Here is a 14,859-nt window from a genome sequence, read left to right on the forward strand (position 1 = left end):
AAAATACAATTCCGCGGAAAGCGGTGACCATCCCTACGAGAGAGAGAGAGAGAGAGAGAGAGAGAGAGAGATGAATCTACCTGGCTATCTGGGGTTCTCTTTGGACAACTGTTGAACACGAAAGGAAAGGCCCTGCTACATATCCTTAAGCAGTGGCTGGATGGTGCTACATATCCTTAAGCAGTGGCTGGACGGTGTAATGGTTAAGGGCTCTGCCTCTGACACAGGAGACCAGGGTTCGAATCTCGGCTCTGTCTGTTGAGTAAGCCAGCACCTATTCAGTAGGAGACCTTAGGCAAGTCTTCCTAACACTGCTACTGCCTATAGAGCGTGCCCTAGTGGCTGCAGCTCTGGCGCTTTGAGTCCGCCAGGAGAAAAGTGTGATATAAATTTTATTTTTCTTTTGGACTGAGCATAAATTGTACATGCTAGGCTAGCTTCAGCTAGAAGTGTTGGTGGTATAATGGATATGTTAGTTACCTACCATACACTGATACCTGGGTTCAATCCCCAGCCACGGTATATAAGCTGGCTTTTGGAATACTGGAATTCCCTGGCAGATTAGGGTAGGAGAGAGGAGGGTAGCAGCTGTCCCTTAACTAATTAGTGTAGGCAGACAAGTGAGTCAAATGGTATAAGGACCTTGCTTGGAGGAGGGAGGGAAGGAAGGAGGGAGGGAGGGAGGCGGGCCTCCAGCAGTGAGAGCAGTGTGTTTGGCAATAATGTGCCTGCTGACTGTGATGTAGAGGGTCAAAGTTTTGCTCAATAGAGCTTTATGGGGCAAATCGAACTTCCGCAAAAGTTCGCCTGCTGCAGGCGAACGCGAACCCCCAAAGTTCGCCTGGAACCGTTCGCAGGCGAACCGTTCGCGACATCTCTAGTATTCAGTAGTCACAGAGAGACTCTACAAAGGATTAATTTCTCACCAGCAGGAGGTGACACAGTCAGGTGATCTGTACTCACAGGGGGAGACTCTACAAAGGGTTAATATCTCACCAGCAGGAGGTGACACGGTCAGGTGCTCTAAACCAGGGGTCCCCATAATTTTTTGGTCAAAGGCCGGGTCAACATACTTCAGACTGCTGGGGGGCCGGAGTATACATGAAATGATGTAGAAAAACATAACATTGAGCCTAGGTATTGTAGACCGGGCCTATTAACAAGTGCAGCCCTCATGGCTCCCATTTAAACAGAGCAGATGTTATGCCACCCAACACAGCAAGTACAGATATTATGCCATCAACACAGCATGTGCAGATAATATGCCTCCCAACACAGCATGTGCATATAGTATGCACACCACCACAGCATGTACAGGTATTATGCCTCCCAACACAGCATGTGCAGATAATACGCCTCCCAACACAGCATGTGCAGATAATACGCCTCCCAACACAGCATGTGCAGATAATATGCCTCCCAACACAGCATGTGCATATAGTATGCACACCACCACAGCATGTACAGATATTATGCCACCAATACAATGCAGATATTGTGACCCTAACATAAGTCATATGTGAGCCATAATGCCACCTAATGGCCTGCAAAATCGTGCAGCACAACCCAGAAGCCAGCAAATGACTGCTTTCTGGCTTCCATGTGGAAGGGTGATGCCAGAACTGCTATTCTATATGCAGGCCACCAATATTTAAAGATGCAGCAGACCGCATCTATAAGTAATACATTTTGTGTGTGGGGGCTGGTAAAAAATCCTCAGGGGGGTGCATTTAGCCCGCAGGCCTTAGTTTGAGGACCACTTATCTAAACTCACAAGGAAAGACTCTACAAAGGGTTAATATCTCACCAGCAGGAGATGGACATGGTCAGGTGATCTGTACTCACAGGGGGAGACTCTACAAAGGGTTAATATCTCACCAGCAGGAGATGGACATGGTCAGGTGATCTGTACTCACAGGGGGAGACTCTACAAAGGGTTAATATCTCACCAGCAGGAGGTGACATGGTCAGGTGATCTGTACTCACAGGGGGAGACTCTACAAAGGGTTAATATCTCACCAGCAGGGGGTGACATGGTCAGGTGATCTGTACTCACAGGGGGAGACTCTACAAAGGGTTAATATCTCACCAGCAGGAGATGGACATGGTCAGGTGATCTGTACTCACAGGGGGAGACTCTACAAAGGGTTAATATCTCACCAGCAGGAGGTGACATGGTCAGGTGATCTGTACTCACAGGGGGAGACTCTACAAAGGGTTAATATCTCACCAGCAGGAGGTGACATGGTCAGGTGATCTGTACCCACAGGGGGAGACTCTACAAAGGGTTAATATCTCACCAGCAGGAGGTGACATGGTCAGGTGATCTGTACTCACAGGGGGAGACTCTACAAAGGGTTAATATCTCACCAGCAGGAGATGGACATGGTCAGGTGATCTGTACTCACAGGGGGAGACTCTACAAAGGGTTAATATCTCACCAGCAGGAGGTGACATGGTCAGGTGATCTGTACTCACAGGGGGAGACTCTACAAAGGGTTAATATCTCACCAGCAGGAGGTGACATGGTCAGGTGATCTGTACTCACAGGGGGAGACTCTACAAAGGGTTAATATCTCACCAGCAGGGGGTGACATGGTCAGGTGATCTGTACTCACAGGGGGAGACTCTACAAAGGGTTAATATCTCACCAGCAGGAGATGGACATGGTCAGGTGATCTGTACTCACAGGGGGAGACTCTACAAAGGGTTAATATCTCACCAGCAGGAGGTGACATGGTCAGGTGATCTGTACTCACAGGGGGAGACTCTACAAAGGGTTAATATCTCACCAGCAGGAGGTGACATGGTCAGGTGATCTGTACTCACAGGGGGAGACTCTACAAAGGGTTAATATCTCACCAGCAGGAGGTGACATGGTCAGGTGATCTGTACTCACAGGGGGAGACTCTACAAAGGGTTAATATCTCACCAGCAGGAGATGGACATGGTCAGGTGATCTGTACTCACAGGGGGAGACTCTACAAAGGGTTAATATCTCACCAGCAGGAGGTGACATGGTCAGGTGATCTGTACTCACAGGGGGAGACTCTACAAAAAGTTGAATCAGTAGGAGTTCTGGTTCACCATGAGCTTGCTGGGCAATCTGCAACTCAAGTATTTGAATGGGGGAGAAGAGCAGAAACCGATTATTTGCACTACAACTGTAAGGACAATTCTGTAATCATTAAAGTGAACCTGTAGTGAACTAAACAATAAAAAATACGTACTTACCTCAGTAGAGGAAAGGCTCTGGATATTCCAGAAGCTTCCCAAATCCTCTTGTAGCCCATTGTTCCAGCCCAGAGCCCCTCTAAACATACAAGAGCTTTTGGAAAAGTTTGCTGCCCTGTATGAGTGAATCTCTACTAGGCATGCACGAGTATGCACAAGCACTTGCCCAGTACAACAAATCTGCTTGTGCACAGCTTTTTCCTTCATGCATGATCACTTCATTCTACTGGGCATGTGCCATCTTTACTTTTGTATGCCCAGTTCAGAAGCACTCATACACTGCCGGGAGCTGTGGCCAGAAGAGAAGGAACCCAGCACTGGTACAGAGGTCTCAAATAGGACCACTACCGCAGGTAAGCATCCAAATTTTACCCCCTTTCAGATCACAGGTTTGGTTTCAAGCGGACCTTCCTGTTTACTCTAAAAGATAAACAGCATAATAACCTTTAACAAAACATTAGTTTATTACAGCTGATACAAATCCTGCAATAAATCTACAGTGTGTCTACATCCTGCTTTCAAGGAAGCAGACATGGGGTTAACATCCTGTGTTTACAAATTAGCTGTTCTGCCGAAGCAGAGGAGGTTCCTGAGCTGACACAGCTGAGAGATCAAATTACAGTTGTGATTGGTCACAGGCGAGGGGGCAACAGATAGGCTAAACTCTCTAAATACATACAGGGTACATTTCTCTGTTTTCCTTTTATCCTGTGCGAGAGTTCAGGTCCACTTTAAGCAAAACAATCAGCTTGGTAATTACATACTGTATTGACTAATCAAGCGAAATAAAACAAAAAGGAAGGGAGGAAATAACAGTTTATTGGACCAGCACATAATTCCAACACATTCAAGTGCCACAAGTGCATTTCTGTATTGCGTCAGGCTTAAACAGTATTGTAGAGTTTGCGTAACATAACTATCTCTCCTCCCCCACCCTCAGAAAATCCCTCCCCCTTCCAAACAGCATCATTTAAACAACTCAACACGTTGTACTGTGTATAAATGGAAAAAGGCAAGAAAAAGCTTATACAAATAATATGGAAATGGCTGCCATAAAAGCAGACAGACACAGACCTTCCGCCGTCGCCGATGGCGGAAACCACCCTGGTAAAAAGAGACCATCCCACCAAAAAGCACCGATCGTGTAATCTCAAGTCAGCCACGGCCACATACATATCGGCGTCGGTGGCCGAAACACATTCTTTGATAAAGAGGAAATATCACAGGCGGCGAAACAGCTCGGGCACCGTTTTCGCACTCTGCTTTGCCAGGCACCATACGGCTGAAATGCTGGTGGAAATCTCTTATTTCTTTTTGTAGGATCCTGCAGGAAAGTTTGTATCAGTCAGTGCTAACGGCAAACATGAGAATTAAAAGTCCTATAAAGTATCAAAAAAAAGAACGGGACAAAAAAAATATATTTATGAGGAAGAAATGGATAACTGTTGGCCTACCCTGAGCAAATGGAGAGAAAGCTGCATTTTTCCTACTTTTTAAAAGACGAACGGTAATGAAAATGAAGCGATTGTAACAGTTAAGTATAGAGGCACAGCCCACAAGCTCATTTCAATTCAAAGATTAAAAAAAAAGAAAACTCTATACACAATTTGCTGCTTCCACCCCACAGTCAAAAGTTATAATAATTATTATTATTATTATAATACAAACCCCCTTGACAAAAAAACAAAAATGAAAAACTACATTCCTTTGACGCATTATTTTTTTTTTTTCTTTTTGTTTCCACGGGGGGCGTGAAAGGGAGCTAGAGTCCAATAGAAAGAACCATCGTTTTGGTTACAAGACAAAAAAAGGCGCCAAGCCCGTATACCGCTTGCGACGCCGATAAAATGTAGCAACACAAAGTAAAAAGGTAACACTTGTGTCCTAATAAAAACAAAAATACCTGGTAAAAAAAAGGAAAAAAAAACAAAAAGGAAAAAAATAAAATAAAAACAACAATGTGTTGTAATACCACTATTTTATTACGAAAAAAAAAAAATATTTGGCATTATCTGTGTTTTTACTCCTGAATAGTTTTGCAGCCCTGAGATGTGGTGAATTCCTCGGGGGGATTTGCAGGGCTCTCCAGCACCCCATAGTGCACTAAGACGCATGCGCAAAGTTTAAGCTGTTAAGAAGCTTGTTGAAGCTGTCAGGCCGCAGGAGCACAGCGCTCGTTTTGTTTCCATTTTTCTATGTAATTTGGTTCCAATTGCGTCTCGTTTGCCTCCGTGTGCACGACTTGATTCTGAGACGGTGTCCGTTTTAATGGTACCATACTCTGTAGCACAGGATAGCCCCGGCTGTCAGCACAGTGAACAAACAGATGTTTAGCACCAGCGAACTCCACTCTTGGCTGCCGTTTCTGTCGTCTGTAGGGTCAGGGGTGACCTTGTCTTCTGCCTCAGGGGAGGAGTGGGCCTGATCAGCACTGGGGAGTCTCCTACGAAGTTCAGTGTCTTGACTAGTGCTGGGCAGGAAGAATAAATAGAAATGATTAGAATAGGACGTAAACCCCCCCCCAAAAAAAACTTTATTTTAAATTACATTTATAATCATTAGGTCAGACAGATCACTCCTAGAGAGGCCAGTGACATTAGAGCATGCATGGATTTAGTACTAAACCACTAAGGGCCTGTACACACTGAAAATCACCAAGCGCAATCGCAAGCTTAATGCGATTTTAAAATCGCATACGGTGAGATTTTAAAATTGCATGCTTGCGTTTTTGCAGTGCGTTTGCATTTTCCAAAACATTTGCGTATTTCTTGTGGTTGGTTTAAAGTCCTTCAAAAGTTGCAAGGTCTCCTGGGTTTTGACCTAAAAAAAATGCAGTGCAATCGCATCACATTGCAATTTTGTATGTGATTGGTCAAACATTCACTCAAAAAGTGCTGCAGTTAAAAAAATTCAGCACAACATAGCCAGTGTGTACAGGCCCTAAAGTTAAAGAACACACTTTAGATAGTCCTTAGCTGAAAAGTTTCGGAATAGCAACAGTGTGTACTTGGGTTTAGTAGTTGAGTCTGAAGTTCCTTGTTCTGATTTCTAATCTTCCCCTCCCTCCCCCCTTTCTAAAAACTCAAAGTAAGGCCTGAAAACTCGCAAAAGAGCAGACAGCATGAGTCATCTGAACGGAGGAGCTATGCAGTGATCATGTGACAGTCTTTAAGGCCTGGGACACACAAAAAAGCATTTTTAGCAGTGATTGATAGCTGGCAATTCCAAAAATGAATATCCCAATGAAAGTGGATGATGGTGAGCCCACTGAAGTGAATTTTGCAGGTGCTCTGCCTGTAGCATTTTGCTAGCCATTGCGATTCAGTGCTTAGTATAGGAGTGCAGCAAAATTGCTTTGCAAACGCTGTATAAAAGCAATGTTGCAGCTATTTTACTAAGAAACCCCCCCCCCCCCCCAAAAAAAAACCAAAAAACTCAAAAACCATGAAACAATCGTTTTTGCAATCATTTGCTCTAAAATAAAAGTCGCTACAAAAAAGAAAAAAATTATTACAAAATGCTAGCAAAAACAGAATGACTGCAATCTGTAGTGGGTTCCAGGCCTAACAGATCTCAGTGAGCTGAAGGATTTTAACAGCAGTGTTTATGAGGCTGGAGAACATCTATTAGCTGCAGGGCAGTTTCTAGGCTAAAATGTACCTAGGGCAAGGGGTCAGGAAGTAGAGAGCGTATAACCGGCTATGCAGATGGAGGAGAGGAGACCAGCGGCAAGTGATCAGCAACTGGAGTGGGAAGGGAGGAGAGTTGCTCATACGAGGCTTCCCACTGTGCTTACTCTGCCAAGAGGTGAGGGCACAGAGGGGGGCCCCAGGGAGAGAGAGAAGTTAGGCTCCTCTTCCTACGGCAGAGTCCCAGTGAGGCCGCGGCTCCCTCCTCCATCACTGCTCCCCCCTCCCTCACAGCAGCCAGGACGGTCGCACACCTGGCCAGTACCTAGAAACAGGGCTGATTAATTGCTTCATGTGCACATATACTGTAGGTCTCATCTTGGGTTTCCTTTGGGGTGGTGTTGCACCCCACAACTAAGATATGTGAGGGTGCAGGCTGGTGCTGTACCATATTTTCTGATTGAAATGGATGGACTCTAACTCTCTAATCACAGAGCAGTGGTGTGCACAGCTTGGCAAGGCTGCATTTGTGAATGAGCACAATATAAATAAAAATAATAATAAATCAGGCTACTCCTCCACTGTTATAAAGTAACTGCATAAGGTATATACCAGTAGCACCCTAAAGATTTTGCGTTATTTGGTGGAAAAATGACTGGCCCCAAATGAAGGCCTTTCCGCGAAGAATCCACGCGGCGCAGGAGGCCGGCGAGGGAGCGATCAGCCAGGAGGAAGCCCCAGGTATGTATATTCTCTTTCTATCCAGCCCATCTCAGGTACGCTTTAAACACATACAAATAAGTAGTATATTTCTTCCAGAGTAAAAAGAGCCATAAATTACTTCTGTTGCTGTCACTTATAGTGGTTAGCAGAAATCTAACAGGCTTTGGACTAGTTAAACTCCTCATGGGGTTCTCTAGGTTTTCTTTATTTTTTAAGCACCTCGTGAATGGCATTTTCTCCCTCCAACTGCCAGAATAGTGTACAAACACATTTGTAAGATGTAGGTGTATGTGTTTACATGTATTTTAGTTTTTTTCGCGATAGGGGTCGTTTAAATAAAATAAAACACAATGACTGTGTGGTAAGGTGAGGAAGTTGCTTCAGAGCAGCGCTCAGTATATATGTTATGGCCAGAACGCGAAGTGGCCATGCTAACACGGCCAATGTCAGAAATGAATTGATTCCGGCAGCTTTGGCTCCTCCCACTGCCACCTCCTCTCACCAGTCAGCCAAGAGTGAAATGCAAAAGGCTGGTGGTTCCGGCTTCTCCCCCCACCAGCTCCTCTCACCACTGGCAACTGGTCCTTGTATCTCTACCCACCCTGTATTTTCCCCCTACCTTTTACCTTTTGTAACTGCAGGGAAATACAATGAGAAGCAGGAATTTGTGCCTTCCACCTATTTCGTTCCCACACTTTAAATACGGCAAGGGGAGCAAGGAGAGGAGCCCGAATCAATTCATTTCTGGCACAGCCACTTTGCATTTTAGCTGGCCAGAATAATATATTATATATATATATATATATATATATATATATATATATATATATATATATATATATATATATATATATATACATACACATACATACATACATACCTGTCCCTGGCAAAAGCTGCATTTTCTGCATCTATCAGGATAAGGATTGGTTCCCACTTGAGCAACAGTGAATTTTAGCAATGTAAATTCCACCTTTATCTCAAGCACCACTGTGTGGCATGTGTACCATGTTGGGTGTGCACCACGTGACACGTGTGATGTCACATACTCGCCCGGGGGCCTCACAGGGGCGACAGCGCAGGAGGTTGGAATGTCGGTCTTTGCAATATTGCTCGCTATTACCACCGGGCTCCTAATAGACCGCGTAGAACTGATATTTTACAGCATGTCTAATCGATGCATTAGACCCAAAAATCAATCGATCGACATGGCGCACAGATTTTGCGATGTGATTGATAAAATTATCAGATTTGATAATCTTTTGTCGCATCGGATGGTGGATTGGGCTGCAACACTGCTAGCTGTATGAACCCCTTTAGCGTTACACTGTGTTCCTCTGCCACTTGCATTGTTATAGCACACATCTTTCCCATCCACAAGGCAGAGTCACAGTCACAAGGCTATAGGAGAAGCCAGCTCTGCTGCTGTGAGTTATTCTGCGAGGGTTCTATGAAAACTCACTGCCTATAGCAAACCACTGAGAAACTTCCATCCTATTAGCCTGCCTGATCTGCTGATGTCACGCCAGGAACTGTCCTTGGCTGCAGCTTGTGTGTCAACAAAGCAATCATGTTTATGCTCTGAAATTCTCCAGAACTGTTATTGTAACGGCTGTGTTTGGCCGTGGCAGCTGCAGGGAATGATTAATGCGTGGCTTCTGCTTAATCCTGACACAAAGGTACGCCTGTCCTTCCATAACCCCACAGGTAAGGAAATCCATCCCATTGTGAAGTGTGATCTCCCTACACCCGTCAGGAGGTCCTACCTTTCTATAGGTGGCTGCAGAGAGTGGTGTGCTCTGCCATCTGGGGCGCTCCGCTCCACCTCAATCACTGCCCGCCTGATCACCTCCTCCACCACCTGCTGCGGGAAGAATTCTGGCTGCTCGTGCATCCTGCCGTTCTGGTTCTCCATCATGCGTTTGGGGGGCCGGGGTGGAGGAGGGGTGTGTTCAGGAGGGGGGTCCATGTCTTCGTTTGACAGCTCTTTCCATTGCTCCTGCAAGTAAAAAAGACCAGTAACTTTCAATGAATAAACCGTGCTAGACCTAAATGAATGAGTAGGAGGAAAGCATAAGTAGTAACACCACTACACTAGCCCCTCTGTAATGCTATGCAATACTGTCCATCAACTTCTGTCTGCAGTTGCACATAACGCCTGGCGTAGCAACAGCTATCATAAAGAGCTTGAGCCTTGAAGTGTACCTGAGGGCTGGCTCACACTACAGCGCTTTTCAGCACCAGCGATCAGCAAAGCACTGCTGCTAATGTATCCCTATGGGATCATTCTCAATGCAGCGTTTGCAATTTGAATCAATTGCAAATCCGCTAAATGCAGTGATTTGGGGGCAATTGCGTTGTGATTCTCGTTCTATTGAATGGGAATAAAAACACATATTGTGGAGAAAGCTCACGGTTTGCTCTTTGAGTGTGAACCGGCCCTCAGATGTAAATGCCACAAGAATGTATACTTATCTGGGGCTTCTCCAGCCCCCAGTAGTGAGTGGGCTGACTCAGTGTCCGTTTGGTCTCACCTGTGGCAGCCCTAGCAAGGTACTGTGCATGGCAACGCGCCTCCTTGGTCGTCTGCAGCACTGGTACCGGGTCCCCGCACTTCCATCAGCCCAATCCAGTCTACGCAGGAGAAGTGCGATCTTTGCGTATCTCTCCAGCAGCTGCCGGAGAGATACGTAGAGGGCACACTTCTCTTACGTCACAATGGCTCCAGCTGATGGAAGTGTGGGGACCCGGAACCGGCGCTGCAGAAGACTGAGGACGGCAGCGTGGGAGCGATCAGAGCGTATGGGGCTGGAGGAAGCCCCAGGGGTGTATACATTTTTATTTAAACAAGCTCTGGTACACTTTAATTGCGCAGGCAAACGTGACCAAGGAGGTGAGTGGCCAGAACCGTGCATCCGCAGTAGTCCCCGACTACCAGCTCTGACTGCCGAAGAACGGAGCAGCCCGGAAGGACACCGAGGGAACCCATGAACTACAGAGGGGCCTGGAAGAAGTCCAGGCAAATATAAATCCTGTCGTTTTTATCTCATGTTTACTTTAACCCATTTAGAACCAGCAGGCTCTGGCCCCTTACGGACCAGAGCCCGTTAAAATCTTGCATTTGTGATCGCTGTGATTACCTTGTAAAAAGCCAATGAAACAGGCTCCTTACCGATAGGAAAAAGCTTGGCTGTCACATGGTAGCCAAATCAGCAGGCACGCAAAGCAAATGATCGGTTCAGGAGCACAGAAAACCACCGGTGTAGAGTCTACACTGCATCATGGAGATTGACTGCTGCAAGCGCAGCTTAGATTTACATGCACAGTACCAAGCCAATTAAAGGGGAACTTCAGCCAAAAAACACTGTCATTAAGTAACATTAGTTATGTTAATTAAAATAGATAGGTAATATAATCTCTTACCCACCCTGTTTCAAAAGAACAGGCAAATGTTTGTGATTTCATGGGGGCAGCCATCTTTTTGGTTGAAAGGAGGTGACAGGGAGCATGAGACACAGTTCCAACTGTCCTGTGTCCTGATCACCCCTCCCCGTTGTGTGCGCTAGGCAACGAGAACAACATCAGAAATCACATCATGCTTTGCACAGCATCAGGGGAAAAATGCCCGGGCAGTTTTGTTCTGTGCAGCTAAAAATGAGGCTTGGGTAAGAAAAACTAAGTCCTGATGTTGTTAAAGAAACACCAAGCCTTTTCAGTGTTGCTGAGTAGATTTTTAGTCTGGAGGTTCACTTTAAGCCTTGTAGCACAATAGTTTAAACTCGCCTGAGGCAGCCAAGTGGCCCCCTGATCCTGCTCGGTGTATCGGCTACTGATGAGCAGAGCGCAGGCTGAACGCATTGTTCTCCTGACTCACCCAGCCCACTTTGTGACATTACTCACACTTTGTGTGAGAGTGCTACATTGATCATTGAGGCCAGGGCTCTTTACCTGATCGCTTCCACTAGTAGAGTCTTAGTACTAACAGGCAAGTCTCTACAGGTTGACATACCAGTGCAAAGCTGCCAATAGCTGACACAAGACTGGTCAAGAATTAAGCCTTGTACATCTGTGCGGGGACTATGGTCCAGCAGGGGATCGGGATAGAATCTCTCACTCTCAAGCGATAGTGCGGGGCCGAGTCTGTACAGACATGTTGCTAGCCTTCAGGCTTGCAGTGCCTTCTGTTGCTGTGCTTGGGCGGGGAAGAGGGCCAACGGAGCAGCACACAAGAAGTATCTCAGAACGAGCGGGGCTAGTGGGGAGAACAATGCTCTCAGCAGATTTTAAAAAAACATGAGGGGAAAATAAACTGATGGGATAAACAATGGCATCTAACCTCCTCCTCCTCCTAAAAATTCTGATATCTGATAATTTTACTTTTAAATCTACTATTTACTGTTTCATTGTCTCTGCTTAATGACACATTGAAGTATGCCAAAGCTAAAATGTATGAACTATTCATTTTCTCTCTCTTTGCTGCTCTCAGAAGCCATTTTCGGCAAGGAAAGTGTTTTATGGTTGTAATTCCTTATCAGTGAGGGTCACACTATAGACAGAAAGTCACTTTCATACCTGATTTTTAACTCTTTCAGGCAGAGAAATTAAAAAAGAAACAGCATAGTTGTGTGCTAGGCACTGTACATACACATGTCTATCTCATCATGTCACCTCACCTATCCTTTAACCACTTTGCATCCAGAACTTGTTTTCCACTTATGGACCAGAGCAGTTTTGACGCTTTAGCCATGTCCCTGTTTAACCTATTTTGGTTACTGGACCTAGAAACTACGTCCAGGAACCATGCGCGCTACCGCGGCCGATCGCGCGTGTGCACGCGCACTCCCGGCCGCGGATTCGGTAGCCAGGGAATCAATGTGTCGGGCTATGGTGCCCGATCACTGATTCCTCTCCCCCGCTGCAAAAGCGACAGCTTCTCTCGGAAGCTGTGCTTTTTCTGGCCGTTCCCTCCCCGATGCGCCACTCTAAGTGTGTGTTACGCTTAGAGTGACGTCATGTAAACAAACTCATGGCCGCCATCTTGTGGCCAAAAAGTAATACTACAACTGAAAGTAAAAAAAAAAAAAAAATTAACACACATTTACATTATAAATCTATTGTTTACCTCCCACCCTCCCAAAACTACCCAAATAAAATGTTTACTATAAAAAAAAACCATTACAATAATAAAAAAAAAACATGTAAATATTTACCTAAGGGTCTAAACTTTTTAAATATCAATGTAAAGATGAAATATTTCTATATTTTTTTTATTTTAAACTTGTAAATAGTGATAGATGCAAAATGGAAAAAATGCACCTTTATTTTTAAATAAAATATTGTCGCCATAGATTGTGATAGGGACATAATTTTAACGGTGTAATAACCGGGACATATGGGCAAATACAATACGTGAGTTTTAATTATGGAGGCATGTATTATTTTAAAACTATAATGGCTGAAAACTGAGAAATAATGAATTTTTCCATTTTTTCTAATTCTTCCTGTTAAAATGCATTTACAGTAAAGTGGCTTAGCAAAATGTACGCCCCAAAGAAAGCCTAATTGGTGGCGGAAAAAACAAGATATAGATCAGTTCATTGTGATAAGTAGTGATAAAGTTATAGGCTGATGAATGGGAGGTGAACATTTCTCACGTGAAAACAACGGAACGCAAATGGGTTAATCAACAATAACTTTATCCCTACTTATGACACCCCAAGACAAACCGGGCTTTCAATAGTGGTTTAGCCCCAAGAAATGTTTTGTTTTCTAGGCTTTTTTTTATGGGAAAAAGCGATAAAAAAAACATGCATTTTTTTTTCCGTTTTACCATTTCCAGTTTAAAAATAAAAAGTGCCACTGTGATAAAAACCATACCACCAGTTTATGTCCCCCTAGCAAAGTCAGATGTGTCCCGGGAACTTGTTCCGTTTTGCCAATTAGTAATGCAGCTGAAAGTGGCGGGGGGGGGGGGGGGGGGGCTGCTCAGATCGTTCACAGCTAGGGTTGGTAACTAAAATCGTATATCTACGTCCTTGGGGCTTTGATGAAGTCACAGAGGACATAGATATACAGTACTGTAGTTGTGGAATAAGTGGCTAATCTAGCGTGTGTACAAGGCTTTTATTATTGACCAAAGTAGCAGGCTGACAGCAGATTAGGTCATGTTATCCTGTCAGGCAGACTGATAGTTCAGCAGAGTCAGGTATGCCCAATGCAGTTTAATAAAACGAGGCAGATTGTTGCTACAACATGAAAGTCATCCCAATAGGCCGCCACATCTACAGGACAGGAGGAAGATCCTGATGCACCTACCTGTACAGAGGAGTCTCCCATGATGAATTTGGCCCCCTCAATAACAGCCAGGTAGGAAAATCGTAGCTGATCTGCAGTCTGAATAAGGCCCATCCTATATTTCCTCATATCTAACAAGACCTGCTTTATATCCACAGAGGACGGGTCTTTCCGCTTGTCCATCTGTCCAAATTTACAGCAAAAAAAAACAAACAAAAAAGAGGTTAAATAGGAATTTCAGTTAAAATAATGTAAAAAAAAAAAAAAGTGCTTCGTTTTTACAATAATTATGTATAAATGATTTAGTCAGTGTTTGCCCATTGTAAAATCTTTCCTCTCCCTGATTTACATTCTGACATTTATCATATGGTGACATTTTAACTGCTGGCAGGCGATGCCACTGGAAGTAGCTGCTGCTTGTTTTTTTGCGCATTTGGAAACCGCTGTAAACATTTCCCCCAATGCAACGAGGTTCACAGACAGGAAACTGACAGGACCATGGTCCTCACAGTTTCCTGTGGGAGGGGTTTCACCACAAGATCAGCCATACAGAACCCCCTGATGATCAGTTTGTGAAAAGGAATAGATTTCTATTATAAAAGGGGGTATCAGCTACTGATTGGGATGAAGTTCAATTCTTGGTCATGGTTTCTCTTTAAAGCTAATGGGAACAGACATTAAAAAAAAGAAAAGTTAGATACTCACCTAAGGAGAGGGAAGGCTCGGTCATAATGAGCCTTCCCTCTCCCGGTGCCCGGTCCCGCTCAGGATCCCCCGTAGCAGTATTCGACCAATTCGGTCAAATACTGGCACTTCCGCCGCCGAGGGGAGGTTTCAATAGACTTCGGGAGCACTCGGGCTCTCGAAGACGGGCCACTCCATACTACGCATGTGCGAGCGCCGCCATAGACGCACTCGCGCATGTCTATGACGTACTCGTGCATGCGCAGTATGGAGCCACCAGCCTTCGGGAGCCCAA

General features: G+C 44.9%; 2 protein-coding genes across 2 annotated transcripts in view; one reads left to right on the forward strand and one right to left on the reverse strand.

The window, feature by feature from the left end:
• RIPOR3 (RIPOR family member 3) overlaps window positions 1–14,859 on the forward strand; it is a 562,255-nt gene that overhangs the window by 322,550 nt on the left and 224,846 nt on the right. The window lies entirely within an intron of this gene.
• The window catches only part of PTPN1 (protein tyrosine phosphatase non-receptor type 1), a 157,954-nt gene continuing 147,128 nt past the window's right edge, over window positions 4,034–14,859 (reverse strand). The window contains exons 7-9 of the mRNA XM_068264144.1: window positions 13,902–14,063; window positions 9,353–9,585; window positions 4,034–5,704 (exon numbers count right to left, since the gene is read on the reverse strand). Coding sequence (XP_068120245.1) covers window positions 5,500–5,704; window positions 9,353–9,585; window positions 13,902–14,063 — 600 coding nt within the window. The 3' untranslated portion in view covers window positions 4,034–5,499. The remainder of the gene's footprint in view (window positions 5,705–9,352; window positions 9,586–13,901; window positions 14,064–14,859) is intronic.

This window comes from Hyperolius riggenbachi, chromosome 12, assembly GCF_040937935.1.
Source record: "Hyperolius riggenbachi isolate aHypRig1 chromosome 12, aHypRig1.pri, whole genome shotgun sequence".
NCBI lineage: Eukaryota > Metazoa > Chordata > Amphibia > Anura > Hyperoliidae > Hyperolius > Hyperolius riggenbachi.